The sequence below is a fragment of the Megalops cyprinoides genome, chromosome 6 (genome assembly GCF_013368585.1).
Source record: "Megalops cyprinoides isolate fMegCyp1 chromosome 6, fMegCyp1.pri, whole genome shotgun sequence".
Classification (NCBI taxonomy): Eukaryota; Metazoa; Chordata; class Actinopteri; order Elopiformes; family Megalopidae; genus Megalops; species Megalops cyprinoides.
In genome coordinates, this window is record NC_050588.1 from 30,844,759 (window position 1) to 30,866,103 (window position 21,345).

At 42.7% G+C, this 21,345-nt stretch overlaps 1 protein-coding gene across 2 annotated transcripts in view; it reads left to right on the top strand.

Moving 5' to 3' along the window:
- col2a1b (collagen, type II, alpha 1b) overlaps positions 1 to 21,345 on the top strand; it is a 47,735-nt gene that overhangs the window by 15,071 nt on the left and 11,319 nt on the right. For both annotated transcript variants that reach the window (XM_036530562.1, XM_036530563.1), the window contains 28 exons: positions 362 to 415; positions 1,329 to 1,382; positions 2,652 to 2,705; positions 3,266 to 3,319; positions 3,700 to 3,753; positions 4,011 to 4,055; positions 4,382 to 4,435; positions 5,778 to 5,822; positions 5,991 to 6,044; positions 8,405 to 8,503; positions 8,977 to 9,021; positions 11,223 to 11,321; positions 11,804 to 11,857; positions 13,153 to 13,260; positions 13,671 to 13,724; positions 15,074 to 15,172; positions 15,641 to 15,694; positions 16,228 to 16,326; positions 16,568 to 16,621; positions 17,142 to 17,195; positions 17,719 to 17,772; positions 18,035 to 18,088; positions 18,601 to 18,645; positions 18,749 to 18,847; positions 19,646 to 19,753; positions 20,297 to 20,350; positions 20,902 to 20,955; positions 21,072 to 21,125. In XM_036530562.1, coding sequence (XP_036386455.1) covers positions 362 to 415; positions 1,329 to 1,382; positions 2,652 to 2,705; positions 3,266 to 3,319; positions 3,700 to 3,753; positions 4,011 to 4,055; positions 4,382 to 4,435; positions 5,778 to 5,822; positions 5,991 to 6,044; positions 8,405 to 8,503; positions 8,977 to 9,021; positions 11,223 to 11,321; positions 11,804 to 11,857; positions 13,153 to 13,260; positions 13,671 to 13,724; positions 15,074 to 15,172; positions 15,641 to 15,694; positions 16,228 to 16,326; positions 16,568 to 16,621; positions 17,142 to 17,195; positions 17,719 to 17,772; positions 18,035 to 18,088; positions 18,601 to 18,645; positions 18,749 to 18,847; positions 19,646 to 19,753; positions 20,297 to 20,350; positions 20,902 to 20,955; positions 21,072 to 21,125 — 1,809 coding nt within the window. The remainder of the gene's footprint in view (positions 1 to 361; positions 416 to 1,328; positions 1,383 to 2,651; positions 2,706 to 3,265; positions 3,320 to 3,699; positions 3,754 to 4,010; positions 4,056 to 4,381; positions 4,436 to 5,777; positions 5,823 to 5,990; positions 6,045 to 8,404; positions 8,504 to 8,976; positions 9,022 to 11,222; positions 11,322 to 11,803; positions 11,858 to 13,152; positions 13,261 to 13,670; positions 13,725 to 15,073; positions 15,173 to 15,640; positions 15,695 to 16,227; positions 16,327 to 16,567; positions 16,622 to 17,141; positions 17,196 to 17,718; positions 17,773 to 18,034; positions 18,089 to 18,600; positions 18,646 to 18,748; positions 18,848 to 19,645; positions 19,754 to 20,296; positions 20,351 to 20,901; positions 20,956 to 21,071; positions 21,126 to 21,345) is intronic.

Here is a 21,345-nt window from a genome sequence, read left to right on the forward strand (position 1 = left end):
CTAAATCTTTGAAATCAGTCATGTTCTGATCCCGTGTGTAGCTTATATTTAAAATGATGCTGTTACATTTGTCACATGTAGTCAAATATATTGCACACTATGTAAATCGGTTTTCTTGTTCACAGATCATGCTTAGTTCATGTTAGGCTTAAACTCTAAACTTCAAAGAAAGCATTTCCAAAGACGACCTGCTCTCATCTTTAAATGCATATCACATATAGCACGCACCTCATGTGAATTGTGGCAGTATAATGCCAGTCAGGATTGTAAGTGTCACAGTTTCTGTCCAGTGTAGAATTTGTCAGCCTCTGAGGCTCTCCTCAGACAAGCATTCCTAACCCTCTGCTTTTTTTCCTCACAGGGCCCACAAGGTTTCCAAGGCAACCCCGGAGAGGCAGGAGAGCCCGGAGCAGCTGTAAGCATCTCATGATATTCTACGATGCCGCCTCCCCCCTGCCTCGTGCCCACCCCCCCTCCCCCACATCCCCCATCCCCTGCTAGCACATTGTCGGGCTCCAGCGCTGCACTAATCCTCTCCTGCTGGGCTGAGATATGCAGCCTGACGCCAGAGTCCAGAGCCTTTTCCTCTGAACCACAGCCCCTCCGATCCTTGCTGGGTGCATCATTACCTGCAATTACAGTCAAACCCAGAGAGCTTTTGCCACCCTGTCCCCCCCTCCCCTCCCCAGCCCCCACCATCAGCAGTCCCTAAAAAACATCCACGGAGTCAGGTCCAGGTAGCAGCAGGACAGCACACTGGGACGAGGTTCAAATATTTGCTCCCAAAGATTAGTCCACCTGTAAATCCTGCGAACATTGGAGTTCGCCCCCAGACAGAGTGTCATTTTGTCTGGGGGAAAATAGGCATCGGGTCCAAGCACTGAGCAAGCAGAGATTAGAGGGAGTGCAGATATAAAGACTGGGAAACTTCATTCGCAACTGTTGAATGGAATATGCTATGCTAAAACAAGACAAGAAAAATCCAAACCTCACGATTTTCAGGCAGTTTCAGGATGTGTGCTATGGTTGAGGAAGAGCATTATTTTGCTGAACATGTGCAGAGTTTCATATATACAATGCGTCTTTATTTAGTTGAGAAATTATGGATAATAGCTCTATGGATAATAGATTGGCCTCTCTGGATAATACACACTGTGTGATTACTACATTCTGTGCAATCTGTTCAGATGCTGCTTAAGCCTGTACTACTTTACTCACAAAGGGGCAAATGTGGGCCTACTTATTTACATTATGTGTGTGCAATTCTTTATTACATCACTCTCTTGTAGTACTAGGAAGTGAAACATCCCTCTCCTTTTTCGTAACAGGGCCCAATGGGTCCCCGTGGCCCACCTGGACCTGCTGGCAAACCTGGAGATGATGTAAGTTTCACTTTCCTCTGAAAACCCGTCCATGCCTATCCCTGTGGGACCTGTCTGCTCTCTCCACAGAAATGTTACCCTCTGTCCATATTAAACTGCTGTGGTCTCCACCAGCACCGGCCACAGCTCTGAAATGTCCATTACTTTTCCACTGTTCATATTGTCAGTCAAACTCCTGGAAGTGGTCATCATGAATATCATTGCCACTGGAACTGAGACCACTACCACTGTCCTGAATAACTTAAACAAAAGATGTCTGCACAAACACTGTCCACACTGTTCCACATGAAAACTGTGAGCATTTCACCCCACCTAAACTGTTGAATTATTGAATCATTTCATCACTGTCCACACATTGTCCATAATCCCTGTATTCTTTAGATCTCTTCTGTTTTGTCCCTGCTAACACAATCCATTGATGTCCACTGTTGTCCCCGTTAGCATTGCGTGTTTCACTGTACCAAACAGCACCGTCCCTGTCACTCTACCACAGAACTGTTGATTGTGTGTCCCATAGCTACCTGCCGTCACTGTTCATCATTATCCCTAGTGACATGGCCCTTAGTCACGGGTCTGTCTGGCCCTCTGTGCACTGCAAGACTTAGTCAGCATTTTTTACTTTTCAGTACTTCTTACTGTGGACTAGTTTTGTAGTCACCATACCTGCCCATTCACATTTTCTCTTCACTGCAGTTTCTAATCACTGTCCCTCATCCCAAGTACTTCCCACCACTGTTCTGCTCAGTACTGCCCTCTCTAGTCTATGACTTTAATCCCAACCGTTGTCCTCACCTCCTTGAATAAGTTGCCCTTCCCTGCCCATAACCGCTATCCACCACTTTATCCACCACAATTAAGAAAATGTATTCTAGTGTCTTCCCAAAGTATTTATTTTTTTATAATCCCACCACTCTATATGTTAATTTCCCATCAAGACCAGATCCACCTTTGTATTAACAAGTTTTTTAGAGTTTTCTTTCCCCCTTAGAGTTGTAATTACATGTTTCAGCCACTAGATGGCAGGTGAATTTAAAATATTTATTTATTTAGAGCCATGTCCACCAGGGGGCGCTATGTGCCAAGGGTTAATTGCATTACAATGAAGTTGTATGTTTTTACAATGATCATATAGAAGCAGAATTTTTAAATATTTAAATTTAAAACTATTTTATCTGTCATTGTATTTCTTTATTAAGCTTACTTTATTTAAATCTTTGATATCAAATATATAGCAAGTGTTCATGTATTTATGCTCTAATATCTGTACAGGGTGAAGCTGGCAAGCCTGGCAAATCTGGTGAGCGTGGACCTCCAGGGCCTCAGGTAATGTCTTTGTTTGCTGAAATATTGGCAAGACCACAATAGCAAAAGAACAATTCAGTTAATAAAAGGAACTTTGTACTGCCTACTTAGCCACTTAGCTTACTATTGGAAAATACCAAAATGTCTTAGTTAATAATGGTCTCCTTACAGAGAGAACTAAATAAGCATACATTTAGACAATCCATGTAGAGTGTTTTTCATTCCAAACTGCCCAATTTTAGATTTGTATTCTGATGACACTTTCACATAGCTACATACATGTGTTTTTAACAAATATGCTAATCTGTAATGTGATTGTTATGGATATTAATGGCCTTATTATCATTGCTACTCATGAACCTGTAGACCAGTTTCTGAAAGATGATGCAAAGCCCCATGTGGCTGGAAGGAACAGTCGTTATGAATCAGCAGTGAATTTTTAAACACACATCAGACTGTAATATCATCACCATCAGCAAACAGCTTGTCTGTGGGAAAAGCACAACTGAAGCCGTGACCGGTTCTAGCCACTGCTTCCTGTCCTGTCTCTCTCCTCATTCCTTTCTCTCTCCTTTCCTCAGGGAGCTCGTGGATTCCCAGGAACTCCTGGTCTGCCCGGAATCAAGGGACACAGAGTGAGTGGCAGCGGTTTTTCATTTGTTCTTGTTCTTTTTTTCAGATTTCATGGATTTATTAATACCATGATACTGCATCAAATTGAGCATGCTTTAACCCACATCCAGATATGTGATTTAGATTGGTTGTCTTTTTGGCTAAAAAACATTGAAAGTACTTCGTAGTGTACTTAATGCCAAATTAGTGGTAATGCAATTAGATAAATTAACCCATTATATAGAATGTAAAACGATCTTTTGTCTTTATGCATTAGGTGTTCCTCATTACTTGTTGCATTATTGAAGTGTCCATTAAGCAGAGGGACGCATAATGACTAGCCAAATTTCAGGGTCAGGTAGTCTGCTTAACTCACTGAATGATGATGTGTCTCTCTCTGCAGGGCTACCCTGGTCTGGATGGTGCAAAGGGAGAGAGCGGAGCTGCAGGAGCTAAGGTAGGACCGTCATAAACCTTTCCCCCATTATCTGCTTCTGACTAAATCACTCAGTGTCAGCCATTCTCCATAATACCTGTCAAAGTCTTCACATCACCTAGGGACCATCTATCTTCCTGTCCTCCCTCGCCTCTGCATCTCTGTCCCTACCACTCCTTCACCTTTTCCTCTCACTCCTGCTCATCTTTATCACCATCTTTGCATTCACAGTCACCCTCTCTCTCTCTCTCTGACTGACTCTTCTCTTCTCCTGTCAGGGTGAGGCTGGTGCCCCCGGCGAGAACGGCGCCCCTGGACCAATGGTGAGTCTACATGGACAGAACTGCATCCTTGACACAGCACCACAGACATGAGTGGGCACAAGCAGGGAGACAATCTGATTATCATGTGGTGATCCACACAGACAAATGTGCCTTCACTTAGACTAATCAGGTCTGCTTATTTAAACTCTTTAAAACAGAATTATGTGTACTCATGCAGACATTCATACAGTGCATCATTATCAAGTACAAATATTGATGCATTGTGAGAGCTCTTATCTCCTGGACTAGTGTTATTCAGTGATACACCATAGAATACATAATAGCATTTATGTCATGTTTTCTTTCTCTTCCTTCTATGTCTGTAGGGCCCACGTGGTCTGCCTGGTGAGAGAGGCCGCCCTGGACCTTCTGGAGCTGCTGTAAGTATCATCCCATAGTCCTCACACTAAATCCCCATACTGCTTCCGCCCACAGCCCAGACTTCCGTGGAGCGAAAGTCTGACACACCAGCCCTGTCTTAATGCTTCCCCTTCTGCCGCCACTCACTCATCAGAATCAGAATCAGATTTATTAGCCAAGTATGTTAGCACACACAAGGAATTTGGTTCCGGCCGTTGGCGTCTCTCAAGCAATGCAGACAATGTACAAACAATGTACATATTATTTACAGACAATACAGAATATGCAAGCAATATACAGATTGTAGAAAAGATGCGTGGTAGTGCAAGCCACAATAATGTGCATCACGTATGGGAATGAAATTGTGATGTATGAGTATTTGTACAATACAGTATTTGTAGATGTGAAGCAGGTTGTCATACCTGAAGAAACAAGAGTATCTATGGCATAGCACAGCACTGCTGTATGTGTATAAGACCTCTTTCCTTCACTAGACATCTTTGCCCAGTCTGACACTGGTATTTTGCCAGACATTGCATTACATTACGTTATTGTCATTTAGGAGACGCTCTTATCAGGAGCGACTTACAAAATGCATCTACTAAAGTGGCATGTAAGGTTGCGTGAACAGGGCACCACTTAACCACCTGCAACCACAAGATCAAAGACAAAATCAAGTCTGAGATGCCTTCAGCCATGTGTTTAATGATACTTTCTCAGTAGGTGAGAAGGAGTACTCAATACATTTAGCACAGAAATCATGCACACCAAGCACAGTTCATCTCTGTCACCACACACCATTACAGGCTTTACCTTTAGCTGACTGTTAAATTGCTTAATTGGCTGAATTGCTTGACACCCTCGCCCTTTGATTCATTTAAACCTGAACATCTTGCCCTTAACTATAAAGACATATAGAATATATCCCCTGTAGAATTAAGCAGGTTGTCATTCTAACACCATGGCTGTGATATGTACATATAATTGCAGTGGGGACAGTCAGTGATGGGCATTAAATTGGCCTTTCAGTGTTTGCAGAGGGTCATGTTGCACGGAAAGTGGCCCTTCTGGGACTCATTTTTGTACTACTCTCTCTAATGAATTCAGTATGCTTCTCAGCGGAGCGGCTAAAGAACTGAAACACTTGGCGAATACCATTAATTCATTACAGACTTCTTTTACCGCCTGCTTCTCAAAGTCTAGAAAATGTGCCTTGTATTTACTTCATTAATTTTCATACTTTAAACGTGCTCTTTTAAATCCACTGCCAGTGTTATGGTGCTGCCTCAGCTATATTCTCATTACAGTATATGTTGTATCGTACAGTAAATATAACTGTTCTCTCTCCATCTCCTTTCCCAGGGTGCTCGTGGTAATGACGGTTTGCCTGGCCCCGCTGGTCCCCCTGTAAGTACAATTACATATAAGATCTAATCGCTTCTGTTATTTTTTAAATCACTGATTTGTCGTTATTGGTAAATTGTAAAATTCACAAAGCCTAAGTTGAAATAAACAGAAGATTAAGAGTGGACTTACTGTGGACTCACTCCTTTCTCCCTCTCTCTCTTATTTCAGGGGCCTGTCGGTCCCGCTGGAGCTCCAGGCTTCCCCGGTGCCCCAGGCGCTAAGGTACGCAGCTGTAGCTCTGTTCTCTCTCCCTCTCTCTCTCCCTCACGCTCTCTCATTCTCAGCTCTCTTTTATTCTCCCTGTCTCACTGTGTCTGTGTGGCTCTCAGAGGGACAGAGTGCTGTGATTACGGCCCAGCAAGGCGCAGGGTTCACCAGCAGTCAGGAATTATTCCACACCAACACAAAACTGCAGAGGGTTTTAGAACCAGCTGGCCAACACAACAGTTTTCCCTTTCAGTGCTACTTCTTTGTCTTTTCTGAGCAGTTCTGACTGTGTAATGTAATGACTGTTTTAGGCTGCTGTAGTATATTTTAAGCAGTTTTGAAACTATCTCTGAGAGGAAGTGCTAAAGCAAGACAGAGTGAAACTGGAGACAGCAGCATTGAAAACCATTCAGAGTTGCCATCTGTGTGGAAAATTTTGAGGGGGGTTTGACTGTTTTTTTTTTTTCTTCTTCTTCTTCTTCTTCTTCTGCTAGCTCAGGACTGATTTATCCTTCCTGAATAGTTAACAGACAGCACAGACTCCATGCCTGTAGGCCCAGTGCGGGTGGCTGCAGCTTCCACAGCCCCTCAGAGTCAGGGAAATCATTTAGGGCATTAGAGACAGTCTGGGACAGGTTTACACAATCCCTTCCTCCAAGGCTGTCTTTGTTGCTAATCCCTTTAAGAAATATTGGGAGTCCAAATGTGTGTGTGTGTGTGTGTGTGTGAGTGTGTGTGTGTGTGTGAGTGTGTGTGTGTGTGTGAGTGTCTGTGTGTGTGTGTGTTTTGCTATATATTATATATTATACGGATGATGAACAATGTAGTGATAAACAACTGACGACCTAATGCATTGGGTATGAAATTAAGCAGCATGCATTGCTGTCTGTACTGGCCAATGAGGTAAGCGTGTTAGAAGTTAAGTTCAAGAATTGAGTCTCAAATGATCCATCAGTGTCATCGAGCAGAAGCTTTCTCAGCCTGTCAGTATAGTCCCTGCAGAGTCCTGTTTTCCTTCTTTGTAACCACAGTGACCCATCAGCCTCAGGTGCAGCTTGAAGAATCCTTGTAATCAAAGCACAGTGAAAGCTTTCCATTCTCTGCTTCTGCGTCCTCTCTCCTCTAAAAAACATGACACAGTTGAGGAGTTTTAAGGCATTGCAATCATGACAATGAATTTATACTCAGGCCTATTTGATCGCTGCATTGTTAACATAGTGTGTCGTTTTGGCAGGTATGAAAATATGTAAGTAAAATGGGTTAGACAAGGTGAAAAAAAAACTAAATTATTGCTACGGCCCTGCTTAGTGCACTGTGGTCCTTTGTGATCCTCATATAGTCTGGGCTGTCTCATTCTGCTTCATGCCTATGCTTGGCTATGGGAGGTCCTAAAAATGACGTATAGTACACGCCAATGTAAAACCAGAACGTGAGCGTAGGATAATCCCAAGACACACTGCAGCCTGACTTTGCAAATATATACAGTGTATTACGTAACTCCATTACGTTAATGTTGTATAAAAACATACATCAAAGCCAAGGCAAGTGGAGAGGAATTCCATTCACCCAGTTTCACAGAGGGTATGACCTCACTGTGCTTTCATTGGCTGATGGCAGTAGTGGGAGGGGTTTATAAACTCACAATATTTACATGAATGACTCTTGAGTACTGGCAGTGTTCTTTTACTGTAGGTCTGGAACTCATTATACGTTTGGCTTTGGTTAATGCACTTTGAGGACGGACCCTAATAAAACACTTTTACTACAAACTCCTTCTATTGAGTCACTTAAAAAATAAGGTCTTTTTCACAGCACAACAGTGGTTTACTAGTAAATATTTGCAAATGCCTGCTCTAGAGTGGTTTTAAAGAACTGCTCTAGAGTGGTTTTTAAAAAACTTTTTAAAGTTCTTTTCAATGTTTAGAACTCATTTGAGACTGTCTTAATTAAAGAGTAAATTAATACTGGTCATTCAAGTACAAGAAACAGAAACTGCTTACTGGTGATCCAAATATTATAGGTGCCAGTACAGATTTAACCAAGCAGCAAAGTAACTGTCCAACCTGTACATGTTCAAGATAGAACAGCTTCAGGCATAGCCTAAAAGGACAGCAATGTATTTTCTGAGCATGGAAACTCAACTTTTTTCCTTTCCACTTTCCCTCCTCTTTGATATCACACTGACATTGGGATGTGTCTCAGTGGAACATTTTACCGACCCCTGGCTCAAATGGGTTTGTTTATCAGACTGCTGACTGCAGTTGATGTCATTGGATTCCTGCTGGACTAAACTGCCCCACTGCGAACACACAGATGTGTCGGGCTCTCCTTGCGGTTTTTATTGATCGCCCTCTTTTCCTTTCGTGTCCCTCTAGGGTGAAGCTGGTCCCACCGGTGCTCGTGGACCTGAGGGTGCCCAGGGACCCCGTGGAGAGTCTGGCACCCCGGGATCTCCCGGCCCTGCTGGCGCTTCCGTGAGTGTTCCCTTAAAAAAAGCACAGAGTGAAAGCACACAAAATTATCATCCGAAATACCCGGTGTGAGCCTCATCACGGAGCCAGAAAAACACACCATGCTCTTTCCCTTTTGTGTGTGTTTAGATTCCCCAGATATACATTTCGTGAATTGATTATATTGGAGTAATATAGCTTAATGTGTCTTTGGTGTCAGTATTATAAGTGTGTGTGAAAAGGAATAGAGTAATTGTTCCAAATTCATTCATTTGGCATCAGGGATGTCCCCCATTATCCATCACCAATCCGAAATCTTCGTTCATTTAAATGGAATGGTTCACTGTTCAATAACAAAATTGTAAGAGATCAGTGAAGTATCTGTATTAGTGTAGGTACATACACTTGTCATTCTTTATCAGCTGTATAGAAAGAGGAGATGTCCCAAACTGTCACATTAAGACTAACTGCTGGCTGCTTCTCCCCTCTCTCTGTAGGGTAATCCTGGAACTGATGGTATCCCTGGAGCCAAAGGATCTGCTGTGAGTATATAACCAAACCTTGGACTCCTCTCTGTTAATATTCCTAATGTCTGATCAGCCCAAATACACAATGAATTTATGATTGCACTAAAAATGTAATAACCCTCATGCTAAACTGGCTACAAGGTACTTATGTGCTTAAATTACTCTCTGACATTCTCAGGTTCCTTTTTGTTCTAAGTTAATAATGTGTACAGTCTGGCCAGGTGGGATAAAATATAATTTTGTATTCAATAAAAGAAAATGGAGATTTAATATCCAAACCCAAATATAATAATAATAATCCTACATAGGTGACATCATTGCCCACAGCTGTCCCAAGATCCTCAAGACCCTGATGATGTCATAATTAATAAAATAATGCCATCACATACTATACTTGGCACACTTTCAGAAGGGGCAGATGCAGGCATCTGCATATGTGGAAGGAAACGAACCCTTGTTCTCTACAAACCTATTTTAACCAGCCTCTCCCAACTTACACCTGGGCCTGTTCTCCATTGAACACCCACACTGTCTCTGTCTACAACCTGTGAGCCACTATAGCCCCCCAGAATGGAGGCCAGCGAGGTGCTTTTTTTGGCTGGCGCGTTGGGTTTGCTTGCGGTCAGGTGGCCAGCGGAGAGGCTGCGTCCTGACTGGTGGATCAGAGAGCAGCTGGAGCTGTGGGGATAGGCCTGAGCTTGTCTGTGGCTCCAGGTGGCTCCCTGCTGCCGCCATTACAGCTCTCTTCCACATTCTTTCCTCGTCACTAACGAATAACGTGCCTCCAAAATCTCACATTAGCCACATAATTCAACAGGAAATTTGTGGCCTGGAACACCCTTTTTGTTTTGTCAGTATTAGCAGAATAGCTAAAAATAACACATTTACTTTTTTACATTTTTTTTTTACTTAATTCCAAAAAGTTCACTGCCCTCTTGTGACCCATCGCAGGCAAAAAGAGAAAGGAAACAAAGTATTAAATACATTCAAATGAAATATATATTTTTAAAAACTGAATGAATATTTTAAAATGTATTTATTCAGTTTAAAAGTACATATATGACATTTAATTTGATTGTTAAAGATTCATTTATTTGGCAAACTTGTATTTTAAGCACCATTGTGCTTCACTTGGCTACAGTGGTGATGATGTTGACAGCCCTCTTCCTCTACATGCTTACTTCATTTCCTCTTGCTTTTGCTGACCTAGCACAACCCTGTTTGGGACCCATAGTTAAAGATCCATTCCCCTCAGGGACACATCTCCTGCAGTTGTACTGGTTACCCAAAGAGAATCCACTCATTTGGTCTGACCATTTACTGAAAGGAAAGTATAAGGAAGAACAGTTGATTGACAATAATAGGCACTTTGGTTCTGCACTCTAGTGATACTGCAATTTCCCAAGAAGTCTCTAGAAAGTGGGACTTTGCATACACATTTAAACTGAATTCAGACCATTTACTGAAAGGAAAGTATAAGGAAGAACAGCTGATTGACAATAATAGGCACTTTGGTTCTGGGCTCTAGTGATACTGCAGTTTTCCAAGAAGTCTCTAGAAAGTGGGACTTTGCATATGAATTCGTTGACTGAAAACCTTTGTGGGTTACTTTTTTGTTTTCAAGTTACAGATTGCAGCTTTATATTATGGTTGAGGAGAAAATAAACTTAATCTGTGTAACACACAGCTTTGACACAGCTATTTTCAAAGGAGACAATAAAATGGTGTGGAAGTACTGTAACTTACATTTAAGTGGCAGCACAGAACATCATACTCTGACGTTCGAACATTAAAATGGCTTTAAATACAACGTTTATCTTAACATGAGCAGAGCAGACGAACATCACACCGGACTTGCAACCAAACACAAGAATAAAATTCACTCTGCATTACTAAACAACTGTGCTTTCCACACAGGGCCTTTTAAATTGAGAAACCCATGAAAATGAAATTAAATACCATAGATAACTACTCCTTTCATTATACTGTCTTTGATCCCAGACCTTTGGTCTGAATATCAGCCAGTTTAATTTTCATTTTGCTTATTTTCTGGGTTATTTATGTCCTATTTGTTATAATCCAGAGAATTACTGTAATTTCTAATCTAACTAATCTAAAGAATTGAAATAGTGCTGTTTGATGATGGTGAACTTGGTTGATAGCTTCACGTGAGAATGAGGGAGTGAATCTCTGATGCTCTTTGTCTCCTCCTACAGGGTGCTCCTGGTATTGCTGGTGCCCCAGGTTTCCCAGGCCCCCGTGGGCCTCCTGGACCTCAGGGAGCAACAGGACCTCTTGGGCCCAAGGGACAGTCGGTAAGTCCCCACAAGTCATTGAAAACTCCTCAGCTAGAGTGTCATCTGTCCAGTGTCTGTCTTAATATGTCTTATATTTGCATATACATGCAAAATTTACGTAATATATTTACATATATTGGACTCGAGATGAGGGTTATATAGATATTATTCTAGATTCTTATTAGCAAAACATGCAATGGAAGTTGATATCACTGTGAGATGAGAAGTATCGTAAATTATGGGTGGAATTAATATGATGCTTTTACCATTAGTGTTTCAATTACATAAAATGTCCGTATAGTGATTTTTTATCTTAAATTACTCTTTAATTGGAGTCCATTCTAAATCTTCCTTTGATTAAACTCAAAGGTAGTTAAATAGGGACCTTGAATCAAAATTCATTTCTTTTTTGTAAATCGCAATCTTATGCAATTAGCCTAAGGATTTATCTCTCTGTTATAATGAAATGTTCTCATTTCTCTCTTTATCTTCCATGCTAGGGTGACCCCGGTATTCCAGGGTTCAAGGGTGAGGCCGGCCCCAAAGGAGAGCAGGTGAGTTACCCTGCATCACCCCACAGTTCATGCCATAGGCTCAGCTGTCCTTTTTGAATCCATCCTGAAGAATAACCTAATCTGTTTTTTGTTCACTGTGTAAAAATGATGAATGGAAGGGCTAACATTTTGTAGCGGTTAAGAGTAATCCCATGGCCTAACCCTGCACTATGGCCTAGCCCTGCACCTGTGTGTTTCTCCACACTTGTGCTGATATTCTTATCATAGCTCATTTTCTGCCTTTCTTAGCATTGTATGTGTACCACTTGCTGAGTTTAAACATGCTATTACCTAAGGTTTGGGGAGTCAGTCCAGATAAATTGAGGCTTTTCCAGCAGTTTTGAAGAAAAGAATGTGTTTTACCCTACAGCCATTTGATTATCAGGCGTAAGATAAACCAGTCCAATAAAGTGATTTAAGTATTCGTTTATTAACTTTATCTATCAGTATCGATCAATTAATTAATTCAATAGTCATGATTTTAGTATGGCCTAAGTTTAGGTGTTTTTCTACTGTCTTGGAATGGTCCTAGGATCACAGTGTTTTAGTGTAATTAACTGTAATGTCTTCAAAATTAGTGTTCCGAAAGGTTTTAATTAACCTAATTTATTTATTTATTTGCCAGATGCTCTTATCTCAAGCAAATTACAAGCCTAATATAGCATGACACATTAAATAAAGAAACCTGCTGTTTGTACTCATTCTGAGGGACGAAGGACACTTAGTATACATTGCTATAGCAACTGACTGTGAGCACACATATATATATATACGTGTGTGTGTATATATATATATATATATATATATATGTATATATATATGATTAACGTATTATACAAATTTAATCTTTTAGTCACATTGGTTTTTGCTGGGGCTTTTCCACATCTACTTTACAGTTAGTGATGCAGCCAGCAAATCATTAGTAGCCTTAAGCAAGGTATAGCATTAGCAACAGCATATCACTAGACTGATTTTGATAACTGTACACCTAAAGGGCAGAAAGAGTAGAACTGGCTGAATGTTGGCTGAAAAACAGCTGTTTTTTTTATTTTAAATCTTCACACCAAGAGGGTGTGATACTATGCAAGGTCATATTCACTAGGTTCATCTGTGATCACGAGTTGATGGAAACCTCTGCAATAGCAGCTCATCTATTGATTTATTGCCTATTGGGAGGCGTTCATTAGTAAACCCTAAAACCACTCTCAGATGCATTTGGATTTTTCTAGCCTCTACATGTTTGTCAACACGTACGCTGAGGATTAATGGGGCGTATGTGTGGGCTTCCTCTGCAGGGTCCCGCTGGTCCGCAAGGCGCCCCTGGCCCTGCCGGAGAAGAGGGAAAGAGAGGACCCAGAGGAGAGCCCGGTGCTGCTGGACCCCTCGGACCCCCTGGCGAGAGAGTGAGCACATTTACCTCTCACTTTATACCTGGTTCACAGAATGAGAGTATACGGAGACTGACTGTTAAGTGGAGGAAAACTTAAGAATACATGATCCAGTAGCAGTTTTTGCTTTTACTTAAGGCTTTTAGTTGAACTCCAAACTTTGTGCTTTGCACTTAGTGCTGAGTTTGTACTGTTTTCACTCCACGGTATGTAGCTTTCAGTTTGTTTGGGATAGTTACCATATGTAAAACTATCCCTCTCTTTAAAATGATTTTTTAAATGCAGCTCATATTATCTCAAATGAATAAGTCAATACTTGCACACAAACTATGTTTTTAATGGCAGTTGGACATAAAAATCACTGCATGAGAGATGTTGCAAAATGGCCTCTGACCTCATTTCCTGTCCACTGTCCTTGATTTTAGGGTGCCCCTGGTAACCGTGGTTTCCCAGGTCAGGATGGTCTTGCTGGTCCCAAGGTAGGTATCTCCATGACAGCCCATGTCTCAGGAGAACCAATTTTTGTGAAAAGGCAGAGAACTTTAGTACAGGTCTAATGCATACTCTTGTATAAAAATGTAACTTATAATGAGTTTGCAATATATTGGGAGGGAAACCATGGTGAAATCATTTGCAAGAACCTGATCAGCCACTTCAGTGGCTTTGTGGGTGGAATATTGAGCCAGACACCGGAAGGTTGTGGGTTTACTCCCTAACAGGGGTAATAGAGCTAATTAAAGAGACAGTTGACAATAATGATTGTCTTCTGTATATAACACTACATTTTGACTTTCTCAAATGAGCCTGGTAGAGATTGGACATTAAGTAGCAGTGTATTGATATATATCTGCAATACCATTGTTTCCATGTGAGGTGTGTACATATGGTAGTACAGACAGATGTTCACATTTGGGGTAAATTATTCTGGGTTCAAGACAAATCCTAGTTTTTCAACTCAGCGATAATCTTGGGCCTGGTAGCCTGAGTTTTCTCAGTGTGCTGAGTCACCTCAAACCAATGTGAATTATTATTGAATTTTTATTATTGATTTGATGTGATGCTCAGTGGAAAATGGCTTGGACCGATGACAAGACCAAATGCGTGTCAGATGGCACCTTCCTTTTCATTTGTCTGACGACAGGACGGAAGGAGCTTTACGCACATAGATGCAAAAAAAGAAAAAAAAAACGTTCTGACGTGATCGTGCGCAGATCAGTACTCACAGAAAATCATCACGGCAACCACTCCAATGTAACGACATAGTATTCCTCCGTGTAGCCACCAGGTGGCAGCAATACTTCTGCATTGCTTGCTGTCCTCCGTAGTTGAATAATGGCCAGAACAGCTTCATCAATTATGGCATCATTACCTTATGTAGATTTTTTTTAGTTCTCTACCAATAAATTGCCTAAATGATGAGTTAAGAATATATTTAACATGTTTTTAATTAAATTCACAACTGCTGCTGGCTCCATTCCTATTGCACATAATAGCCACTCTGAAGTTATGTAAAAGAATGCTTTGATTTTTTCAAATGATACTTTATTTCAACAGTCAGCACTTAGTCTGAGATAAGGACAACAGTAAAACTGATGATAATGATGATGATGATGATGATGGGGATGATGAGGATGAGGATGATGATGACGATGATACTGATGCTGTTAATGATGGTGATGATGATGACGATGATACTGATGCTGCTAATGATGGTGATGGTGGTGATGATGATGATGATGATGATGAGGAGGAGGAGGAGGATTATGATTATGAGGATGATGATGATGAGACACTGGCCTCTCCTTGACACTCTCTCTCTGTCCTTCAGGGTGCCCCTGGTGAGCGTGGACCACACGGTGTCTCCGGGCCCAAGGGTGCCAACGGCGACCCCGGCCGCCCCGGAGAGCCTGGACTGCCAGGCGCAAGAGTGAGTCGCATTAGTGGTTTTTAATGGTACCGCTGCTGTAATCACAGGTTGTAACCCCATTAACCCACTCCTAATAATCCCCAACTGTGTCAGCCTCATTACCTTTGTAACATTATATTACATTGTTGTAATTTAGCAGATACTCTTACCCAGAGTGACCTACGAAGTGTATCTGATAATGTGGCATAATGTAACAGGACACCATTAATCACACATGAACAAGTGTTAGTGACAAGCACAGATTATTTTTATTCTAGTTGTTATCCTCTCTTATGGCATGGGCATTTGCTCCACAAATACGGCTTGGCCAGTGTAGCCAAGGCAATGCAACAGTAGTTTATACTGCAGTCAGATTCAGTCACCTTATTTTAGGGTATTTCACTATTGTGGTTTAACACAGCTCAGTCACCTCGGCAATTTTGATTCCTTCACACATCAGATTTTGATCCCTCTGCTCTCTCCTTGCAGGGTCTTACTGGCCGCCCTGGTGATGCTGGTCCTCAAGGGAAAGTTGGTCCATCCGTGAGTATCACTGTCAAATGTGATTGTTCAGTATAGACTCACGAGCCCTTCATAAAGCACAGCCATGCACCATTAGCTAACGTATTGTCACTGTGGAAAGTATACTCCAATTCTAATTATATACTCCCATTTCCAGCTATTCCAATCTGTATCATTGCAATTGTGTCACTTACACCTTCTAAGCAGCTACAGCGTTTATAATGCCAATTCATAACCACTGTAAACTGTTGAGAATGATTCCTCGTTCAAAGGTCACATTTTCAGATGAAGCCCTCTGTACACACAGCGCAAAGCTGTGGTCTACCATATATAGCAAGTCTGTCTGTTAACCTCCCAGCACAGGAGACAGTTTTCAGTGCCCACATTGACAGCTCAAAATGAACTGCATCTCAAGGGTAGTCTGTCTACATGAGCATCAATTATTCATAAATAAGGGCTGCTGGCAGCCTGTTAACTCAGTGCTGATGGAGTGAAGTAGGCGCTCGGGTGCGCGGGCGGGTCTTCGGCTGACGCTCTTCTCTGTCCCCCCATAGGGTGCTGCTGGTGAGGATGGGCGCCCTGGACCACCCGGCCCCCAGGGAGCTCGGGGTCAGCCCGGTGTGATGGGATTCCCCGGACCCAAGGGAGCCAACGTGAGTACCTCTGCATGCTGGACCCCGAGAAACAAATACGTCTACAAACTGCCACCGGGACCTCCCCGCTTGTCACCAGATAACATTTTTGGTCAGACTTTGTTATGCCAGATTTTTCGGTGGTCCTATTCCAGCGGTGCCTGTTTGATGAATTCCCTGGAAATAGATTACAGAATACTGGACAGAACTGAAGTCTCCCCAGCTTGGCGTATGGTAGTAATGAGGCTTTGTCTTTGATCAGGGTGAGGCTGGCAAACCAGGAGAGAAGGGATTGGTTGGTGCTCCAGGTCTGAGAGTAAGTTACCTTTTTTTTTTCCAAATGAATACTTAATGATTGTTTTCAGATTGTTGTTAGACTTGTCAGCGTAATTGACAGTCATTACTTGTCAATCATCTTAATTGTATAGATAGTTATGACTTCTCAAAAAAAAAAAAACACCAGAAAGAATCTGCACAGTTGTAATCGTGTCCTTATTTCCTCTATTTAATAGTAAACGACTGAATGAACACATCTGTGAAGGGAAGCAAAAACATGCACATTATCCATAATGGCAATGTAAATGTGCATACAAGTTGTGAAGTCATGCAGGTGCAAAATCTCTAGTCAGCCAAAAAAAAAAGACTTGATCTGCTGAGAAAATGCTTATGCTGACATAAATTGCAGGTCTATGATGGAGGCAAAGACATATGAGCTGTACTAATGCAGTCTGTTGATCAGTGAAGTGGTAGTTGTAATTATAGTTGACAGACTTGAGCAGACTTCGTTTTGGCTGTGTATGATAGATGTTTTCATTTTCCCATCTATCTCTGTGTAGGGTTTGCCTGGCAAAGATGGTGAGACTGGCGCGGCGGGACCTCCCGGCCCTGCTGTAAGTGTCTCGGTCCCTCTGAATCCTCCTCTACTGCCTCTGAGATGTCATTCTTATCTTACACTTTCGTCTTTTAATACAACCTTTGTTATTTCCCTCTGTTCCTCGGAAGAAGCAATCACTCAAACTCTAAAACTTTGAAACTGTTCTGAACAAGACCAATTACTGTTATCATCAATTATTCTTTAATAGTGGTACTCCCTACAGCGCTGTTTTTGTTTGGCAGACAGCTGTTATTGTTCATGAGTTCCTTTCCCACACTGCATATTGTACCCTTGACCACTAGAGGGGACAAGATTAATTACACCCAGGGTTTTACCGCTGTTCCGTTTTATTAAAAGCTTATCTCGGAAATATGTTTGAAGATATTTACAATGCCATACATCACTGCGTTATTGTTGGGCTTACAAATTATCTGAAAAACCTACGGCCAGCAAGGCCATATTGACTTATTGAGATGGTATTGTTAAGCAACCAGCAGGAATGTGTCATGGTTCAATGGCTCTGTTTGCCTCCATCTCAGGGCCCTGCTGGAGAGAGAGGAGAACAAGGTCAGCCTGGACCCTCTGGCTTCCAGGTGAGTTCCCTTATCTGTCACCGTGTCTGGAACAGAAGACACCACGCAGCCACACAGGTCACAGCAAGGTCGTTTTCCATTACTGTTCATCCGGCCGCACATCATGAACGATCGTTGGGAGTTATCAATTCATTGATGAAGCACAGATGAGATGATCCATTATTCATATTGAACAATATGACAGCAATTCAGTAAAGGTTCTTTTTACTCTGATGCTTTGGGATTTTTTTAACCCCTCTTTTCCTTCTCTGCTCCTCCGCAGGGTCTCCCCGGACCTCCTGGCCCCCCTGGTGAGGGAGGCAAGCCTGGTGACCAGGTGAGTGTCCCCACTGTCATCAGATTCACGTCACATCACTGTGACACTGTGGCTCAGAAGCCCTCGTTAATTTAGGGGTGTTAGAGGGCTGGTGCCAGCCATTCAGCTGCTGTATTAGAACAATTTTATCTTCATTCACTGTATTTTCATTTTTCTGTTTTATTCATGTGTACATAGATGACATACCGTGTAGTAAAACACTACATTAGAAGGAACCAAGCCAAAATTAGTTTGAGCCCTTAGTCAAGTTATCATTCTGGATAAATCAGCCAGCCCCCGAAACTGCTGCTTTAACCACAGTACTACAATTCTGCATTTACAATTTTAAATAGATGTGAAACATGAATGAAAAATTGTGCATACAGGCATCTGCCTTCCACAGACCAATACCAATATTATCAGACAAGATGCATATCATGTATTATACTGCCCATTATATTGGCAAACAAACACATCAGACTGTCAGTTTTTGCAGTGATACCCGTGACTTACATCCCTGTCTGTGTCTGTAGGGTGTTCCCGGAGAGGCTGGAGCCGCAGGTGCCACTGGACCAAGAGTGAGTGCCCACACCTCATCTGGCTTTTTCAAAATCGACCCCTTACAAGTGATGTGACACCCGAAATAACTGCACGGCATTGACACTCTCACTCTCTCCACAGGGTGAGCGTGGTTTCCCAGGTGAGAGAGGAGCTGCCGGGCCCCAGGGTCTGCAGGGACCTCGCGGTCTGCCTGGAACTCCCGGAACTGACGGACCCAAGGTGAGTGTTCCACCCACCTGGCCGCTGTTCCTGTGAACAATCCATACCCTGTACCTTTGCTACTTATCACAGAGCCACTGCCAAACTACAGATACTGCATGGGAGTCTCTCCATGTACATAATTCTGGTAACAGACTGAATGTGTCACAAAGTATTTATGATCACGAGTGCAAAGTAGTGCACTATAAGGAAATATTCAGTTTGACGTCCATGATGCTCTAAAGTATTCCGCATAACACACTGTCCCACTGTCCAACTGTTCATCTGAGATTGACAGTCACTAGTCACAACATTTGATTTGTCTTTCATGTTATATGTTGAGGAAAAGAATTTCACCTCCGTGATGTCACTGTCAGATTTACATGCAGAGGCCATAGTTCTGCTTTGATCCATTGACTGTGGGTTGGGTGACCTCCCGTGATCAATAGGCTACTGTATGCGACTCTGTGATCAATAGTCTAGCTGATCCAGTAATTCATAGACTGGAGACAGAGCTACAGAGACTGCATCCAATCCAATTCCCCTGTGAGTCTTCCCTAGCTTCCCAGAGCAGGACACACCCAGATGCTTATACAACATGGACTGGCACCGTGCTTTCAATCACAGATCGAACGCTTGCAGTCTCTCAGTAATGAAAAATGAGGGTATTGAAATAGAATCAGTAGTGAAAAGAGGCTCAGATGATCACATTGCAGAGTGCTGAGGGAGCCCAGATATCCTCCTCACGGGTGTTGTGGCAGTGGTGTGTTGACTGTGATCCCGGCCACTAAAGCCTTGCTTATCTCGGCTCTCTCACAGGGAGCCATTGGCCCAGGTGGCGCTCCTGGTGCCCAGGGTCCTCCTGGCCTTCAGGGCATGCCTGGCGAGAGAGGAGCTTCCGGCATTCCCGGACCCAAGGGTGACAGAGTGAGTAAGACCCCCTGAGACAGGCGCCTCCAGCTCTCACAGGCGTCCTCTGCAGAAAATGCAGCCCAGCCTTAAGTTACTCTCCACTCTTCACTGCTGTCTTTTCAATCATGACCGTGTGCCCTCATGTAGCCTTAATGCTGTGTTACCGTTTACTTTTTGACAAGTAAGGTGTCATTCACTGAAATAGCACATATACAGAGAGGTTCAGACCTAAGTGGTGCTAGATATAGTTTTGTATTCTTTTCATAAAATTACCCATTTGTCTGTTGAATTGCTTATAAATTTCAAGGCAACTGTACACAAGAAATCATTACTTAGAATTGCTTCTTGTGTCCTGTATCCAATTTTACACCTCTGTATATGACATCCTGACAGCTGCTATAAAGTGCTACAATATTTGGAAAGTCACTGAACGGTTTATTTAATCAACCAGAGGACATTCTAATTTGATCAATGCAATTCTACCTGTGTGCCTACAGAGGTGGCTGGGTTGATGCTGTTTGCCACAGACAAAGTTAATGATCCATCTCTCCCCTACAGGGTGACAATGGTGAGAAAGGACCCGAGGGTGCTCCCGGCAAGGACGGTTCCAGAGTGAGTATCGATCCGCTGCTCTCGCCCCGTCCTCATCTTCGCTGCATGTTGTCTCACTTTGGTCCCCTTTGCTAACACCCCCCTGGAGAGGCGAAAGAAGCAACACAAATGCAGGTCTAAAGCAAAGCGTTGACACTTTGTGTCACAGTTCAACACGGTCCACCATTCCATAAGAGTCCCCTGCAAAAAGTCAGTGAGCCTACGCAGAAGATAATTGGGGCATCTAGCCATGCACTAAGGCTAGGTCTTAGTTTGAAATACATATTTTTCTGGAAAGTGTACAAGGAATTCACAGATAAATTGGACACATGTAGTGCATTTCAGCATGGCTGAGTTGTCGAGCAGTTGCTGCCGAGAGGGTTGTATAAAAGGTTACACGATGATGCCCAATACTGTAAGAGTCTCAGGAAAGTATGTGGATAACTGAATTGCCTCACCCAAATAAAGGATGCACATCACTGTAGGAGGAAAGATGAAGGTACGTTGATATGTGGGTTTTTAAGAGGACTGTAGTGTCAGGCCGTGACGGTTTCTCCCTCTCTTCCTCTCAGGGTCTGACTGGTCCCATCGGTCCTCCTGGCCCTGCTGGTCCTAATGGTGAGAAGGTAAGCAGTGTTTCTTCAGTTCATGCAGTGTTTATCCAGGCCAGTTCTCAGGCCGCAGAGCCTGTCAGTGACAGGATGAGTAAGCTTGTCACTCTCGTCCCTCTCTCCCCCCTCAGGGTGAATCTGGTCCCGCCGGGCCCCCTGGAGCTGCAGGTGCCCGTGGTGCTCCTGTAAGTCCTGCTAACTGCCACACTCACGCATATGCACAAACACACACACACACACAGACACACACCACACACATGCATAGACACACACAGACATGGTCAGATACCGTAAGCCTTTTATCTGCTGCACTGCTTCAAAACATTACATAAAAGAGCAGCGTTTCCAGTAAAAAAAATATGCTTGTCCCCATGCCAGTATTTTATGCATATGGATAGAGTTGAA